At 44.5% G+C, this 19214-nt stretch overlaps 1 protein-coding gene across 2 annotated transcripts in view; it reads left to right on the plus strand.

The window, feature by feature from the left end:
- LOC144791816 (zinc metalloproteinase-disintegrin-like VLAIP-B) overlaps positions 1-19214 on the plus strand; it is a 263161-nt gene that overhangs the window by 85404 nt on the left and 158543 nt on the right. For both annotated transcript variants that reach the window (XM_078666597.1, XM_078666598.1), the window contains exon 4: positions 18023-18101. In XM_078666597.1, the coding sequence (XP_078522723.1) occupies positions 18023-18101 (79 nt within the window). The remainder of the gene's footprint in view (positions 1-18022; positions 18102-19214) is intronic.

Raw genomic sequence — 19214 nt, forward strand, 5'->3', positions numbered from 1 at the left:
ACTGATAGGTCACTGATCGGAACCAGAAACCTTTATAGTGGGTTGGCACCCTGCCAGAGTTCAAAGTGGAACTTTAGTCTGCATTATGCCGCAGGAGCGATGACACGATAGCCATGGGGGAAATGTAATGACACCAATTCTCCACTCAGGCTGTGTAAGATCGAGAGGAGGGAATTGAAGTTCATCAGGACCGAATTTGATAACTGTAAAGGAGGGCACCGGTAACTTCTCTTGGGCTGAATCACTTCAGGGTAGGCCCCTAAGCGGTGTCAGGGATGTGAACATCCTCGAATCACTTCTGCAGAAAGTTGTGTATTTGAACATCATCTCCTCACTGCAGCAGAGGAGGTACACTGAGCACAACATCAGCACTCTGCATCTCAAGAGGGCATCGAGATAGAGATAGTATTTGACTTATTAATCTTTACATGCTGTTTGATTGGCCATTGGTAGCTGGGTTTCACGAGGTTCTTGATAATGCATCATTCGCCTCTATTCAGAGAAACAGAGGCACCCTCGTAGGTCATCTCGGAGAGGAGCACGAAGAAGTGAAGAAGCTGATTCTGCTCCTTACCCCCTATCCCTCCACCTACATTTTAAGAAAATATGAAGCACTGTTAAACGTCCTCGTAATTCAAATTCCACTCAATGCTAAGGTTACTGATTTTAATTAAAGCACAAATGTCATGCTCTGCACCTTAGACCAAACCCGGCTGATGGGCATTTGACAGTATCACGTCACAGGAGCAGTATTTTCTAACTTCTGTGGAACTCCTTGTTCCCAAACACATTAAAACATCCAAATTTGGGAGAAAGAATAATTATTCCATCGTCTACTTTAGATTCCAGATCCCAAGGCTGAGTAGTGAGATGTGTTCACCACGTGAATCTTCTGTTATACAAACTGAGTAGTAAAGCATATGAATACACCCCTAGGGATGTCTTGCAAAGACAGTCCTACAGAGAAACTTAGAGATTTCCAGACAGCATGTGGCCTTTAAATGGCCAGCCAGATTTCACCATTTAATTGCATTTTCTTTTTTGGTGAACTTGCTTTAATTTTACTAAAGAATGTAGATGGTAAATGTAGTTCCTGTATCCTTGAGGGGTTGATGGGAAAGCATTAGATTGAGAGAAAAATGCGTCCAGTAGTAAAATCAGAAATGAAAAGAGACCACCAGCACCAAGAAGTCTCCGAGCAGCTCAATGCTCTATTCATAACAGCCTGGCATGACCTGGACCAGCAGCTTGATGATCCAGCAAGCTTGGACTGATCTTGAGAGAGACTTTCCCCATTTGATGGCTGATTAAAAACCAGTCCAAAATGTTGTTACAATTCAGATGAATGAACTATGGAATCTCTTTAAACGACTGTGCGAAATGTGTTATTAGTCTTCGTTATCCTTACATAAAAATATAATTACTTCAAGCAGTAGTAGAGTGGAATTACTTCAAAAAGAGAAGACCAAAGTGAAACCCACATTTAAAATGTTGCCCTAAAATTAAGGCCTATTAAACCTGCATGTCCCCATATATCTGAAAAAACATGGAATCTAAACTCTGGAGAGCTACCAAATTTCATGAATTCTAAACCTCTCTTCTGGTGCTTCCAACTAGACACATTTAAGCTCACTACATCCGTGGTATTTCCACATTTAAGCTCACTACATCAGGGACATTTCCTTGCCAAATGAACGTTAGAGAACAATAGAGGTCTGGCTAGGAAAGAGCTCCACCAGGAAAATATTCCTGGCATGGGAAGGACTCGGTATACACTCTGGTCTCACGAGATTTGCATTCAGAGCATATAGCATTAAGACTTCTCAACCAAGGTACAGAAAGTACTGTTTTGGCAAAATATCCCGTGTTTCAATTTTAAATGAAACTTCCTAGAGTTGGTAATGGCGTGTTTTGAAGCAGGTAAATGGGATCTATTACTAATCTTACATGACTTATTGTTTTTTTATGCTTTTAAATGTAGACCAAATATTTTCCATTCCTTAGAGCTGCGCTGAATGTGCAGTGCTGCACAATGAGTGAATGAGGTATAGTGATGAGACTAAGTACACCAGAGGGCTGTATTACATAAAGTGCCCTCGGGCACAAGGGGCACCTGCTTTGTGTGTCCCTGGGATACTTTGGTATTTGCAGATGCTTGTGCAGCCCCTTCTATAATATCAAAAGTAAAAGTGCACATAACCGCGCCAGTGCTTTCTCAAGAGGCCATGGGCCCATGCAAATGAGGAAATCCCATTGCCTCTACTCCTGCACCATATTTTAGATGTGGGCACCGAGGCAAAGAAGCTGTGAGGAGACACACTGACAGTGCACCATCTAAAAGGTGGTGCATTGTCAGTGCATCCCCTGATAGCAGCCCTCTGGATGTGGAAAAAGGGTACTATGTATGGACCCCCATACATCCCCTTGCAGGTGAGGGCAGTCACTCCGTGCACCCGCCTACAAGGGGATCTCTAAGTCACTTTAAATGTGCAGGTGGGTTGCTGCCTGCACAGTGAAACGTGGCTGACTGCTTCAAAGGCACTCCATTTTTCACCTGAATGCATTGCCCCCGGGGCAGCGCAAGTTTGTGGCTGCCCTGGGGGCAGCAGATTCATGTAATAGGGCGCACTTTCCCTGTTTGCGCCCGGCGCACGTATTTTAAGGTGCGCCATGTGCACACGGGTAGAGTGCGCCCTATACATAATGTATGTAGCCAGGGACTGACCTGTGAACACAAAAGGGACCCCTGTTGCATCATTTTATTGACCAGCAACAGTGAGGGCACAAAGATCTTTACTCCCAGGGTGCTACCATAGTAAGGGCCTGCTTTAAGCATATAGCCTTAACAAATACATGAAATACCAATAATCTTTCCAGCTAAGCTTGATCTGACTAGGACCAAGTGTTTTTTCTTCTTCTTTTCTTCTTGTCTCCTTATTTGGAAAAGATGTTGACTGCTGGGTATCCCTTCAGTTTATTCTCTTCAGGTTTGTCCCTTTGGTTATTGCTTTGATTCTTCTCTTTAATTCAAAACTTCCATTGATCATTTAGTTACATTGGGTTGACCCCATCGTTGTATTCTTTTATCTTCTATCAAATTTTCTGTATTTGTTTTGTTTGGGATCACATTTTCTCCTTTAATTTGCTGGTAAGGACTCCCTCTGTAATCTCTCCTTGGGCACCATATTTTTCAAAGAACATAATAATGCTAAATACTTAAGTGTAGAGTTCGATTTTTGAATCGATCTAGAGTTTGCTATGTTCCTAAATATATTTTTGTCATTTAATCAACTAGGCTTACAGACAGTCGCGGCCAACATGACTCGTGAGTGTGGCTCTGGGGGTGTCGCCAGGGGGAGGAGAGGTTGTTAATTTTTAATTAAAAAAAGGTAATTTACCTTCTCCGGTCCCGTGTTGTCTCCGCTTCTCTGGCTGCTCACACAGGAAGCAGGCAGACTCCCTCCCCTCCCCGAAGCCAATCACAGCGCTGCAATGGTAGCGTTGTGATTGGCCGGGACGCTGACCACACTGGCGTCTATGGGGAGGCCATTTTCTCCATGTAGGCTGCATGCAGCCTACATGGAGAAAGGGGAGGGCGTGCATCACTGGTTTGGTTGGCCCTGGGGCTGACCAAACAGTCAGCACCCTCAGAGTGGGCAAGCCACTCCTCCCCTACCCTAGAGCAGGAATGCCCACCCCAACCAAATCCTTCTGCTTTCTCGCAGTGCAGGAAGGAGCATCATAAAATGGTATTTATAATACTATTTTATGTTTCTGCTTCTCGCATTGCAAGCAAGCAGTGGGGCGATGCTCCTCCGCCCACATGGAGGAGCCGCTGTTGCTTGCAGAGGGGTTAAATACTCTGTGGTGTTCACATCTTAATCGGCACTATGGGGAAAACACAGGGTTGCAGAAGAGGCTTCCACCAGGTGAGAGAGCTAGTTGTAAAAGTGATGATTACAGGACCCTGAGCAACACGCGCAACTAAGACGTGGAGACGTTTCCTCTTGCCTCGTGGGTGGTCTGGCATCCCCTCCTCTTGTGGACCTTTGGTTCTCTTCCATAGGAGTGCCTCAGAGCAGTGATCTCCTCTTCCCTCCAAGAATTCATCATTAGCCGGGTATGATTCTTTTGACTCGCAAAGCCAGCTGACGCCATCTTTTAGAACTTCCATGCTGTCAAAGGAAACATGGCGGATAAAAAGGAGAGTAAAGATGACGTCTTCGTGCTGTAGGCCTGCACGAGGAGCAAGGGTCATAATAGTGAGGAAGAGGATTCCCAAGTCAACGTGAGCTTGGCAAGAGATGAACAAACTCTCCTTATATGCATTAATGTGCTCCATACAAAACCTGAAGAGAGAAGTGAGGCTCTGATAAATGGAGTGGTGCAAATTGCATAGGGGTTTGTGTAACGTGCTTAATACAGTTTAGCGTAATCACATGAACTTGCCTAAACATTCTACAAGGTTGCAGAACAGAAGGGTAACGTGAGACAGTTGGCAGGGTATGCCTAGATGTGGGTCCCTTGCTCACTCTGACACTGGATTCAAGCTAGCTGGCTGATGACGGCTGATTAGCCTGAAAATGGTCCCGGGATGCTTGTTTCCCGTCCAGGTAAGACATGGCTTGGCAGTTCGGGCTGGACTGTTCCAATGAGGCAGAGGGTCAGACTGATTTGCATATGGCCATGTCTGAACTGGGGTGGCGGAGTGAGCTAAAGAATGATGATGGATTAAACCCAGATCAGTTGACTGAGGTTAGTGCTTGCAATGTTCAACACTCCGTCCATCATCTCCTTTGGTTTTGGGTAACATGAGACAGGCCGAAGAGCTCTTGCAGTGCCAGGACAGCAATTGATCTTGCATATGAGAGAGTGGGAGACTAAACCCTTGATGCCAGTCTGGCTACTTAACCCCTTCCATGCTCATGACGAGCTGAGCTCGTCATGAGTTGCGCCGCTTGCATGCTCATGACGCACAGCGCAAAAATGACCGCAGCACGCATGCGGTTAATTAGGGCTTGCCCGAACGGTGCTTGTCTGCCTTTGGGAGTTTGAGGGGCACTTGGGGTGTGAACCCTTGCTCAAAATGCTGGCTTTCCTTAGCCCTACAGGAGTAGATGTAATCTTGGCTTTTGAAAGATTTTGTAGTCCCTGTTCAAGTTGCTGCTTTTGTTGCCTTTTCCTCTCCTTCCGTGTTCATTGACTATATGTGTTCAGTAGTAGTTAGTTAGTTAGTATCTTTGGGCCATATGTAGGAACACATTTTCCCGTAGACATAGAATGGGTAAAACCCTTTGATACATCAGGCCTTTTGACTTTAAAAGCATAAGCGCATGGTGTAGTAATAAATCACCACACATGTAAGGTCCCAAGAACGTTTATTAGGTTCACAAGATAACAAGTGCTCCCAGCTTGGCGGCTTCAAATCTCATCAACGTTCTAACCCACACTCCAGGATGTAGTGCGGGTCATACCAAGGGAGCGTGGAAGGAGGGGGGACAGAAGGAGGGAAAGGGGAAGGGGTAAGATTACAACACACCTCCCTCACTATAGAAAAGGTGAGAGAAGGAGAGACAGAAAGGGACACCAGAGGGTGGAAGAGGTACGAGTAGAGGAGCAGGGTAGTGGGTGAAGGAAAGGCAGGGCAGAGCAGCATGCGGGTGAGGGGCGTGAAACCCTTTAATATGGATAGGATAGAGGAACAGAAAAAACTGCCCGATAACAGTGGTACAAAGACCCTGAACAGTATGTTTTCCAATGAACACGACAGGAGAAAGATGCATATTAGCACCTACAGCATGTCCTGTAATGATTTCCTGAATAGCTCTGTCACCTATTTATCTGAAAAACGATATAATGTTCTTAACCGTGCAAATTGAATTCAGCTAAACTATCAGGTTACGTCAACCAAACATTTAACAACAGTAACCGGCTGGTGCAACTGGAGTGTGCAACTTTATGGCGTGAGGAATCCATTCAATGGATGCACGTGGACGAGTTTGCTGCAACCTGACATATATGGAACTCAAGTGAATGTGTAACCACCTTTCCCCACTTGTCCCCCCTGTGCCTGAGGTTGCCACACCGTCTATTTCTCCCTTGGATACCTAACTCCTCATGCTGGAACTGCCACCGCCTTACGGAAGATTGAGAATGGCTGCACTGTTCTTTTCCCTAGGCAGCAGCTATGGCCAGGACACCCATCCCCGCAGACTACCTCTGATAAAATGAGTCTCTCTTTCCTTGTCCTGATCCATGGCAGTATTGGACCTTCTACTGCTCTCTCTTCCCTGGCCATGCGATAATGCAACCTTTATAGATTTAGTTTTCAACGGTCCCGGTTCATTGGCATGAGTCTCATAAGCTTTAAGTATGTCCTCCTGTCCCCTCTTGGGCTTGCCGTATTGAAACTTTCTGTGGCTTTAGTGGAGATCTGCATTTTCTCACTTCCCCTCTCCATAAGACCATAAACAAACCTTAGTAAGTATACAACTTTGTTCTCTCCTTTTGACTCCATTTAACTCGCACCTTTCACTCTTTCCAAATCAACGTTGTCCATCTACTCCTCTGAAACTTTGGTCCTGAACCCAGCCCACTTGATTCTTTTCCGCCTCTCAAAGCGATGGGGCCGGTTGATTTTATACATCTGCCCTTCTTGTTCTTTGGTTGTGGAATTTACGCACTCCACCCCACTTCCAAATTTTACATCTGACTCAATTTTTTGTTCCCTACAGTCCAGCCTCTCTATTTTCTTACGTATTTCTCTTTCCTCCACCTGACTTTGATATGTGTTTTTTTTCTTGATGCGTTCGTCCCCGCTGGCTTCTCTTCCATACTTCTTTGTACTTGCAGTTCTTTCAATCGCTGTATTACCCTTGGCTAGCTGCCAGTAAACATTGACCATTTCACCTCCAATATCTTGTTTGCCTTGACTCCGTGTCAGCTCATCCTTGTGTCCTTTTATCTTTACCTCAATGGAAATCCTCAACTTCTGTGGATCTTTCCACTGTAGCCTGTTGATAACATCCTTCGTTATGTATATAGTACTCCTGTCTTCTTTGCGGGACCCGAACAAATATAGTTGAACTTTTTGGTGTGCACTTCTAGCGTTGAGCTGCGACTCCATTCTTTTATTTTCAGACACTTCGCCATTTATCCTTGCCCAGTTCACTCCTTGCTTACTGCCCCTATTTTTACTTAGACTCTGACTAACCACCGTTGCATGGTCGAAGTCATTTGTACATTTTTTCCTTGTTCCACGGCTGGAGTCGGCCTGTGCCGTTGAGCGCCACACTTTCCCTCCTTTACGACTTGAAGATTTACACATATCACTCTTTACTCTTGTGACTATGGATTCCCTCTTCGTTCTCTTACTAATCATGTCCTCTTTTCTCGCTCCGGCATCGGCACAGGCTCTTTCTCCACGTTTTTTGTCTATTCTTTCATCCTCTCCATTCCTCACGGATATTTCTTTGAGCATTATGAATTCCCCCACTTCTGCTTCACTAGTCTTCTCTTCCTTCTTCACTACCCTTGATTCTCCTACATCAATCGCAGTCTGTGGGGCATTCTCTTTTAACACCTCCCATTTATTAAGATCCCGACAGTAGTTACTTGTCATCTTACTCACTGGGTCTGTTTTTATGGGGTTTCCTGTACATCCTAATTTCATTTGATCATCCCCCTCTAGAACAGATCTCTCTTCTACAGAAATGTAAACTTGGATCCAAGTGCATCCCTTCATGTGACCTCGATACATCTCTCTTCTACTTTCCAAGCTAATGTTGAATTCAGAGTATGTTACCAGGGATGTGTCTGCTTCTTCCAATGTACTCTCTAGTTTTACTTCCAATTTCTTTCTCCTCTTACTTTTGCTTATTTCATCGTGAGGTGACCCAGTGTCTTCTTTATTGTCAATTTTCACATCAGCCATGTAGATCATATACACAAGTGCCGTTCCCTTAACTTGCTCTATTCTTTTGAAATCTCCAACTTCCTCGAATACTGTGTTCCACAGTGTAAGCCCCTTTGTTAATTGCTTGCTATGTTCTTCTAAAACTTGCATGACTTTTCCATATGAATTCCTGTCTTCTCCCTTACTGATCTCTTTTCCCATATTGTTGTCGACTCTCCATCCAATGGCTCCTATACAGCGTAGCAACCTTTCTACTCTCTCCTCTGGTGTAAAAGGTTCTTTCATTTCCTCAAGGATGGCCAAATCATTGTAAAAATGTTCCTTCCATTTTCCCCATCCTGCCCACTTGACACCAGGTTTCTTACTCGATGACTCCGGAAGTGTCGACTTAAACATCATGCAGTTATCCATTAAAAGTAGCACTGGGTAGCCTCTTGGCTATGGGGTTAAACGGTGCTGCTTTGGTTATCAAGTTGGGGGTCAGTTGAAGGAGGGTCGTAGGTATGTTATGCTCTCACGATATGGACTGTTCAATTGAATTAAAACTTTGCCTAAAAAGTTATGCTGCGTGTCACTGCTATTTTGTTTATATATTCAGAATAGTCACCATGGTACTTCCCTCTTTGACCTGTATATTGCTCGTACCTCCAACCAGGTGCGCTTCCTTGCATCTGTGTCAAAGAGAAAAAACTCCACCTGGGGCTCACTTCGCTCCCTGCCCCTCTGAGTTTTCCTCACGCAGTTTCAACCCGCTGCTTCGGTACATTTATCTTCACCGACCCCAAGGTCAGACACTCTCTATATACTTCTGCAAACTCCACGCGCAGTTTCCAAGCGCTGGCTCAGTCGCTAGTGACAACAGGGATTAAACCCTTTCTCTGCTCCTTTCGGACGTTTCAACAGCAGAGGTGCTGCCTCAGTGAATTTACGATAGTGTGAACCCCGGTTCACTGCACCTATTGTTCCTCTGCTCTTAACTCATGCAGTTATGACTCACTGCCTAGATCGGTTTCAGCGGTTTCGTGTTCACCATGTTCCCCGCACCACTCCTCACATTTTTTCCACAGGCTCACTATAATTGAGAGTTATCAAGATTGGGTCCCCTTCAGTTAATCTTCCTGACCTTTGTCTAAACAAAACTCCCGAATACTGGTAAACTATTACTCACTCGACTCAGATCATTCGTCGAGTTTGGAGAGTCCCGCTTCACGATGCTGCCACTCTCTCTTACCTCGAGCGCCAGACACGCCGCCTCAGTTCAGTTTCTTGTGCAGAGACAGAAGCGGCTCTTTTCCCCGCTCCACTCCTTTCTCCTCACGCAGTGTCATGCGCTCCCCTCATAGACTGGTGAGAATCCCTCATAATCCTTCATGGGTAATGTTTTCCTGCACCCAAAACAATTTCTCGGGGACACTATACGTAGCCTGAGTAAGCCTTAACCTTCCTTCCTTTTCATCAATATTCATACAGGAAAATAATGTTGACCGCGAAGTCCTCTTTCTTTTTCCACGGTAGAAGCACTGGAACTTCCCGTCGACAACTCTGCAGTTACTTGGAGCAAGACCCGCTACGTCTTCTCCCTCATGAGTTTCGACTGTCTCTCACGTCCCGCTTGCCAGTCCACACAAACTTTGGAGGGGACTTGAAACACTCACCCTCGGCTTCTTCTCCTGCTGAGATAACCGATCACTGCCCCGGGCGGAACAGCTCTCACACCGTCACGTTGTGCTCACTCCGCCGACGCTGCCTGCTGCCGTCTCACTTCACTGAAACCTTCAATTACCGCTGGACTCACACAAAGATGCCAGCTGGAGGATCCACCAACTCCTGTCAAACTTGACACGGAAGAACAAAAATCCTCTGTTTCACACGGCACGAGCTCACCTTCATCGAGACCACACACCTTGCTTCAGATGTGCGTACTTCACGTTTTACAACCTCGATGAGTTCAGCTTTCATCAATACATCCGCTGTTCCAGTGACCTTCCTTCTTTCACTGGGTAAGCCTTCATTTCAAATGGTAATCTCCGCTCAAGCATCAAGTTGCTCCAGGGGGAAACACTACGCTGACCCTGGCTCAGCTCCTCCTCCTCCTCGTCGCCAAACAATGTAGTAATAAATCACCACACATGTAAGGTCCCAAGAACGTTTATTAGGTTCACAAGATAACAAGTGCTCCCAGCTTGGCGGCTTCAAATCTCATCAACGTTCTAACCCACACTCCAGGATGTAGTGCGGGTCATACCAAGGGAGCGTGGAAGGAGGGGGGACAGAAGGAGGGAAAGGGGAAGGGGTAAGATTACAACACATGGCTATTGACTTATGTCATGTCACTGATTCTTGCAATTCGTGCCCCTTTCGATTCACATGGATTTCTATGCTTTCTCTGATTTCCCCCCACCCCCCCCCCCCTCATTTTTGGTTCAAACATACAGAGCATCCAGCTGCCATATGGCCAGGTGGGTACTGTATATCTGCCTATTTTCTTTCCAGACCCTAGTACGATACTAATTTCCATGCCTATCTCGTGCATACCCTCATGCAGACAGACACTGTGTCCCATTACAAATGAACGGTCTCGTGGTGGTCATCTTTCACAACATGCACACCTTTCCCACATAGGCTCAAATCAAAGGCAAAACAATGCCAACCACACGCACTAGTCTCGGTAGCAATCCAGAGTTCATCGTAGTAAGCACTACACAAACGCTACTATACAATATAGGTCTTTGAGTGGCCTTTTTCAATGTCATTGAGCTTTGTTGAAAGGTGAGCTTGGGTGTATTGATGGGTCTCTCTAGAAAGGTGGTGGAGTGAGAAGAATGTTATAGATGCCTAACCTTGCCTGCTTTTACTTTCCCCCAACTACTTTAGATGTTGTCTCCCCTAATTACCATTACTGTGGCACACAATTATAATCCCATTTTGATGTTTGGATACTGATTAACTAACTAGTAGAACAGCAGTTTCGGTCCGTCAACCTACGTGCTGCAATATATATATAAAAAAATTGTTTGAAGGAACTCCGAAAGTTGGCTCAACAAAGCAATATCCGGTACATGCTTATTAAATTAAGCTCTTATATAATCAAGTCTGCCTACTGTTTCCTGCTGTAGCCTTTCTTGGTTTCCTCATGTAACAGAATTTATATAATGTTGATGTTTATTTCGCTAGTTTAATTAGTAAAACAAAGTTTAGTATTAGCTATGTTAGCAAACACTTTGCCATTCTGAACGCTCTATTATGTTGGAACAATTTAGCCTTCTAATTTTCTTATTGTACATGTTATGTTTGTGTTTTTTTACCACTCTTTTTTCGGTCTACCATATTTCTTCCAGGAAGTAGAACCTTGGCATTGGCACTGATCCTGTAAAGCATTCGCCTATCGAGGGAGCAATGAAGCGCTGTGCATAAGCAGGCTAGAGCATAAATCGAGTTCAGGCACATAACTGATGCATTGAGGGAAAGGAATCGAGATTGTTTCAACAATGCATTTGGTATGGGGGTACGTTCTTCGCTGTAGAGCTTCTGATAGAACATGAAATTACTGTAGGCTTCGGACCAATGTGAATGAATGTCTCCTGTAAAACATGCATTTTCAGTTCCCTTTTCAATTTCAAGAGTTTTGGGGCAGGGGCGTAGCTAGAGCTTGTGGCGCCCGGGGCTATTCCTCAGATTGCCGCCCCTTGGGGGCGGGGGGTGCTGGGGGGAAAAGGAGGGCGAGCACTTGAAAGATGTTAGAGAGACACGTAGTATTGCCGCTAATAGTTACCTCGATCACGCAAGTTACATGCACATGCATGACATGGTCAAAGGCTACACAGTTGAATACACCGGTGACTGGCAGTACAAAAGAGAATGCACAGACTGCACGATCTATCTGGGGACTCAGAAAAACCACATGTGATATCCATCAGAGAGCTGCTTGAACAATTACCTGGTAATCCCCTCAGCACAATGCAAACATGCACATACCTGACACTGTTCAGGGATCCATCATCTACAGCTGACATTAAATGACCATACATCATAGTCCCCCCCCATTAAAGCAGTGGGGACCTGCACAAATGTGACGTGCTCTGGGGACCCAAAACCAACTTAACAGTGTTGAAGCCTGTGATTCTTTATCTTTCAAAAAACGCAAATTAATTATTCACAGGGAATGAATCACTGTGTGCCCTTAATACTAAATGCAGCACAAAGGGGTCAGTCAGCTCCACCGTGCCAATATATGCATATTGTACCTCTTAATTGAATAACAAGGGCGCAAACAGGCCATCTGTGTATCTCGTCATACATCTTCATTGAATAACAAGGGAGCAGACAGGCCATAGGTGTATCTCATACCTCTTTATTCAATAACACGGGTGCAGACAGGCTATCCATGTATCTCCTACCTCTTCATTGAATAACAAACACGCTCACATGAGGGACAGGTTACCCATGTTCCTCATGACTCTTCAATGAATAGCAAGGGTGCAGACAGGCCACTAGAGTCTCTCATACCTCTTCATTGAATAACAAGCATTTGCAATGCAATAGGTCTCGCATTTGCGAGAGTTTAACTTATTGCCATTGTAATTGACAATGTCTTTTATTTACGTTTTAAAAACCAACACATAAATAAAAGGCATTGCCATTTACAATGCCAATGGCTCAAACTCTACAACTGCAAGACCTATTGCATTGCAAATGCTTGTTTATTTCAGTACTACTGTCTATCCTATGTCAGCTCCCCTGAACAAATAAACTGGGAGACGTTTAATTTATGTTTTAAATTCTAAATAATACATTGATTTCAGATCCCAAAAATTGGCAAAGCTCAACTAGTTTAGTCAAATCCATAAGTATTGAGACACTGCGTGGCAGAAATAGTAAGGCACCAAGGATACAACCAGTGACATACTATTCTTCATGTGCTTTCCATAAACCTTTCTTATGTATGGCAGTAATAAATTATTATTTAATATTTGAAGAGTCTTGGCTCTGTGATCTTGTGGCGCCCCGGTGTGCTCGTTTCAGTGGTTACCCTTGTTTTGCTTTTTGAATAGTCTGTGATACCCTATAGCATTTATTTGATGCGCTTCTAGACCAATAACAACAATTCTGCCCTCCGTGTGACATTTATGCCCTTAAACCCTTAAAGATGGTCTGTGTGAACATGATTGCGCTCTCCAGGACCACTGTGCAATCCTATTTATGCCCCCAAAACCTCAGTCTTACCTGTTCTGGAACTCTGAGGCATTTAGGTAGCATGCCTTATGTCCCCTGAATGTCCTGAACATCACCACCTTCTAAACATTAAGAAACACCCGTGCTACTCTATGCTCTGCGAGCACCCTCAACATGCCCACATGTGTTAGCAGGCCCTTTTGTCAGTGGTCTAAAGCTCCTGGGGTCCTCTCCTGGTCACAGCTGAGGTTGGAAAGCCTCCCCACTTCACACTACTCCTGCCCCCACACATTTATCATGTTGCTCTCCGAGCATCAACCACTTTCTCTTTCCAGCACATTCACTCAACATTCTTCATTACAACCTGTCCGCCCTTTGCTCACTACTAACACCTCCCAGGTTGTTGACTTGTTTAAGGTCTCTTCTTTTCTGTGGTGTAGATTAGGTCCTAGAGGCCACTTTTAGTCACCACCGACAGGTTGTAGCTCAAAACAAGATGAAGGACACAAGCCTCTATGCCAGCCAGGGGGGAGGATTTGTTTTGCATCGTTGCAAGCATTGTTAAACTCACACACACAGACATTGTGCAAAAAGGATTAAAATCGTGTCAAACAACCTTGGCATTTTATTTAGTGCAGTGATTAAAGACTTCACTAGAGTAGACTACGGCTGAAACTTAGAATGCCATCTCTCTCTATTCAAGGCGACTAGTTTGATATAATTTAGTATCTAGGCGCAACACAGCAGTGAAAACGCAAACATGAAACACCACAGGCATACTTACCCCACTGCTTGCCAGAGAAGTCCTCGAATTCCGCAATAGAGCCTTCTGGGGGTTGGCTGTCCTTTCCGGCACTAGAATCCTCTGCAAGAGCGTAGCGGTGAAGCGCGTAACGTGTCACTGCTACGTTCATCGTGAGGGCTGGCCAAAATATCCCTGTACAGGGCCGTCATTGGTAGCGCTTGCGCATGCCGCGTACGCTACAAGATTAACGGCCCTGGACTCTGTCTGAGGCTGTGACGGAGGGGGGGGGGCAACACCGGTCGAAGAGTCTGAGGAGACACAAACGCGGGTCTTAGTTTTTGGCAATTTAATTGAAAGCACTATGCCTGCAGTGCTTTCAATTGAATCGCCAAAAACGAAGTCCCGCGTTTGTGTTGTGTGCAAAGCCGTGCTGCACTCCACTCCATCTCCTTCTGACCTGCTTTGATAACAGCTCAGCTGTTACCAAAGCAGGACAGAAGGAGACTGAGTGGAGTGCAGCGCGGCTTTGCACTTTTAAACTGGGCCGCGGGCGGCCGCAGCACTGTAGGGCATTGTGGCCGCGGCCACCTTTATAATTTACTTGGGGACACTGTGTTTGTTTCCAAATAAATTATAAAGGCCGCCGCGGCCGCAATGCCCTCCAGTGCCGCGAGGCCGCGGCCGCCTCCAAAATGATGCATCCTGGGGCGGACCGCCCCCCCTGCCACCCCAGCTACGCCACTGTTTTGGGGACAGTCTTGTATGTGGAAGGATGCTGTTCCATGATCAATGAGCGAAGCTTGAGGAGGCTTTTCATTGGGTGTTTTGCTTTGTGCACTTCTTGGTTTCAAGTCTGAAGTTGTGGCTTGATGTATTGTTTTTTAGTGGTAAATACGTCTGCCAGATAGGATCCACTGTTATTGAGTTGTAGCTGCTGCAACATATCTTCAGATGTTGTATGCCTTCAGATCCAACTAGCGCATTGCCATCAAAGTAGGAAAGTTGTGTCTTCAATCCATTAGATTAACTGCAGTTTGCAGGTGGTCTTCAGTGGGGCCAGTGTGGAATTGGGTATGCCTCTAATGAGTATGTTACAACCATCAATGGGAGAAATTATCAAGGCTTTTCAATCTGGCAAGATTATATTGTGTTTGTTTTTTAACTTCATTCCACTGCGGCTTTATAATTATGCCATTCTTAGCCTTATTGTACCATAGAGTATTTCAATGTACACTATTGTGTTTCATCTGGACCTACCCAGGTCCCTGATCTTTCTTGGCGTGTACACCCCCTATCCCCCAATGGATAACTTAAAATTATACCACTTATCAAAACTCGATTTTAGTAATCATTTCTGTCCAGTTTCTGTATAACAGCCCACCCGCATCTAAAGTGCTTTGAAACGGTTTACAGTTTTATACTGGGATATACAAAAGTCCTGGGGGTGGGAGTGGCGGGGGGGGGGGTGATTCAACTTTGGTGATCCTTCCATGTTTAGAACATCGTACTGCCACATTTAAAGTGCAAAGTTGTAAAAATTATACAATCGTCACGGTAATGCTAAGTAGAGACTATTGCGGAAGAAGCAAATACAGCTCCATGATTTCTGACCACCTAGACTTGGCCCTAAAACTTTGGTTGCAGATATAAACATATGCTTTCTACATTTATAAACCTTTATGATGCCTTTAGGGCAAGACCCATTTAGGATGTTTTACAAATAAAGCAGTAAAACTACACTTAGATTTTTTTTAAATCCATGTCCGTGAGTAGGTTTACTACTTTCTGGAATTCATGCATTGCCATGGAAAGCTGTGCCCGGTATAGTTTCCTAGCAGATTCCATGGAAAACAAGCTGATTTCCATTCAAAATTCAGTTCCCTCACTATGGTGTCATCCACACTGGGGGGGGGGGTGTATTGTCAAATTCCATTACATTCATCCCCTTCTTATATTATGTTGTACAACAACTTCACTCTCAAGAACAGATTGCCAAGAAAACAAAGATAATCTGGTACCAGCTCTCTGTAGTAAACAATGTGAAACCATTCCTCCCAGAAAGCAACTTCAGAACTGCCAAGAAAGCCTTAATTCTCAAACGTATTGGGCAAATGCCCTGCCACATGGACTCCCAGACTCCACTATGGCACCTAATAAGGGCCTGATTCTGATCCGGTTAGGAAAGCATTCCCACCTAGGACCCGATTTATGACGCGGATAGGAAGACCTCCTAAAGGCATTTGATCCTTCCAAATCCGATCGGGAACGTGTTTTCCCGACCGAGGGATAGCTTACGATGCGGTTAGGAACATAGGCTTTTATAGAAGTCAATGGGAGTCCAAACAAATCGTATCTGTAAGCATCCGGATGCATCAAACTCGGTCATTCGGACTCTCCAGATCCGAGGTGGTCGGGAACTATTTCCAAGCCGATTAGATCGGGAAGATTTCCTAACCGAATCAGAATCAGGCACTCATTGTTTCCTACACTCCGTAGAATGGGCTCATGAAAGACCTGAATATAAATATGATACCGGCCCCAAACGGAAAGAGCTCAACTGGCTCCCAATGCTGGCTACCATCATTTTCAAAACCAGGTGCATTATCCACAAGCCATCTGGTGACTCCCGGCACACTTTCAGCCTGGACCCCATCAGTATGGAGGGAGACAAAGTAGCAAAAACAAGACCGTAGGCTCCCTCCATCAATTAATCCAGGTACTGGAATAACATCAAAGGAAAAAATTAAAGATGAACCTTTATAAATATTATTACATCAAAAAACGTTAAGGGTTTACTTCCGGTCTCCAACTTCCAGCTGCCCATCCTGTCAGTCGTTGACTTTATCTTTGCCATTGACTCTGGACAATGATCTGCTGCCTTTTGGCTAGGTTTGTACTTGGTTTGTGCTATAATATACCACATACATGTTTGCATACCTGCAATCAGGGGCGGCCTTAGGCATGTGCAATCTGTGCACCTGCACATGGACGCCAAACCCCAGGGGCCACCACGCCAATATATATCCTTAATATAATAATCCTCTGAGGATGGTTTCATATTTGCGTGGCGGCCCCTGGCAGGGATTTGGCGGCCTCCGGCTCTGTTCCACTTCCAAACACCCTGATCCCCCCCCTCTTCACTGGCCTAGGGCCGCCATGAGCCTAGAGCCGCCCCTGCTGCAATCTATGATCTGCATTGCTCTTTTCTGAAATGTCCTTGTATATCTGTCATTGAAAGAGGAGCCACAGGACCACCTTCTCATGTGATGTATAATGACTCTATCAAATAGGTGCCTTTTGCTCTAGAAGTAAAGCTTTACGGTCTGCTTTTTCGTTGTCATTGTAACAGTTTCTGACATGTGGTATGTAAGCAGTTTTTACTCTTTGAAGCGTTTGTGAAAAATGAGTAGTACTTAATTTGTCACCAGAAACATTTTGCTGTCACATATTTTTAGCATTGTGAGCTGTCGGCTTTCTTTTTATCTTTTGTGCCGTTTGTATCGTGACCTCTTATGTCATCCATGTCATTTGCACTAAATAATATGAATAAATTGCACAATGAGGGGCATTGTTTGCTAGTGTGTGCCATTTCTCTACTGGCACCTGTCATTTGTGCCTGCCTCGTCCGAGCTATGTGTACAGTTTTGTTGTACTAACAAGAGTGCTGAAGAATTCTGCTCGGTTTCCGGATAATCTTTTAAGCATACCGATCTGGGCATGTAGTCAACATTTAAAGTCTGGAAATGCAGGTTCTACGTCAGAGTGAGGTGAAAGGTTAATCTAGACTCCTCCCTGTAGAAATTTCTATAGTAGATACAGGTCTCAGAATCGCTTAATTTTGAGGGATTAGTTTTAACATGGCTAGCTCTTTTCTGTGTTAACCCCTTCCCTGTGGCGGGAATTCTGCTGCGGTGCAGGAATTTAATTAGGGGTGTTTTATAAAATGATGGATAAGCAATAAGCTAAAATTGTTACCATTTTAGGTCTACTATATGTATTTGAGTTTCATGCAACAGAACTTAGGGGCCAATGTAAACTGATATGTATGGAAATGCCCGATAATCCCTATTCATCTTTTGATAGCAGGCAAAGGAATCCTTTGATTACTTTGTAATTGTTACTCTAAACTAAATGTTCTGATAAGCTTTGGGAATTATTTCTCACCTAATAGCCGATTTTCTTTCCTCCAGGGATCTATTGGGCCAGAACTACACTTTAACACACTATTTACCAGATGGTCAAGAAGTAACAGTCTACCCTGACGTTAAGGTAAAGTATCCTAAAATATTATTGACTAACACCCTACTTTGAATGTAAAGCAATGATTTAAGCGGGAGACGTCAAGGTAGTCTAGACTTTCAAGCACTTCTATTAGCCGGTAAGACTTAATTGTTGGACATCGAGTAAAGACCGCATCTCAAACTTCTGTTTTCTTGGAAGAAAAAATAAAACTGATCAGACTGCTCTGTAATGCAATTGGGATATGAAGTTCCTTCACTATGTGGTAACTGACTTACTTGCAGCTCAATGATCTAAAAATCAACGTAATGTCCTGTGGTGATGTCACTTTATCTAGAATAACAGAATTTGTAACTTTTTTTTTTTAAGTGAACGGAATAAGAGAACTGTGCATAAAGAAATTCAAATTGGTATCTTTCTTTCTACAACCAATTCAAAAAAATTCAATTATTCCAGCTTATAATGGCACCATTGGTCAAAGGTCCAGGTACCAATAATACTTCAGTAAAGTCACTCACACATTCTGTTTATAGTGAGTGTTTCTTTCATGCACACCCTTTTTTCCATGTGTGTAGATATGCCAAAGAAAAACCAAAGGTGATGATGGACGGAGTGTTGAACATTGCAAGCACTCATCCCCAGTCAACTGGTCTGGGTTTAATCCATCATCATTCTGTGTGTAGATATGCCAAATTCATGTTTAGTGGTGTTCTCACCAAAATCCTCTTGTGTATTAATGGGAGTGCCTGGTCACAGGTGACGCTAGTGTGCCACCCTTCAACTCTGGCTGTGCTTGGTGCAGATGGTTGCCACATGTCTGAAGGGGATAGAAAGAGCGCTATCGGTAGTACATGAAATCATTTTAGGTTCACTGCAATTTAGCCACACATTGGGTACAGGGGCAGCATGGAGACATGAACCTGTGATTTAACCATTGACCTGTATTTTTGTGCAGATGGTTTGCACAAATTTGAGGTCACCGTCTCCTTCCTATATGAGTGTTGACCATGTCAAATGCTGCACCACAACTCATAGGATCTTCAGGGCAGAGGCGTAGCTAGAGCTTGTGGCGCCCGGGGCTATCCCTCAGATGGCTGCCCATTGCATACGCAGTCCTGTGATTGTGTGAGGTTAAGTCTCGAC

This window comes from Lissotriton helveticus, chromosome 11 (assembly GCF_964261635.1).
Source record: "Lissotriton helveticus chromosome 11, aLisHel1.1, whole genome shotgun sequence".
NCBI classification, from domain to species: domain Eukaryota; kingdom Metazoa; phylum Chordata; class Amphibia; order Caudata; family Salamandridae; genus Lissotriton; species Lissotriton helveticus.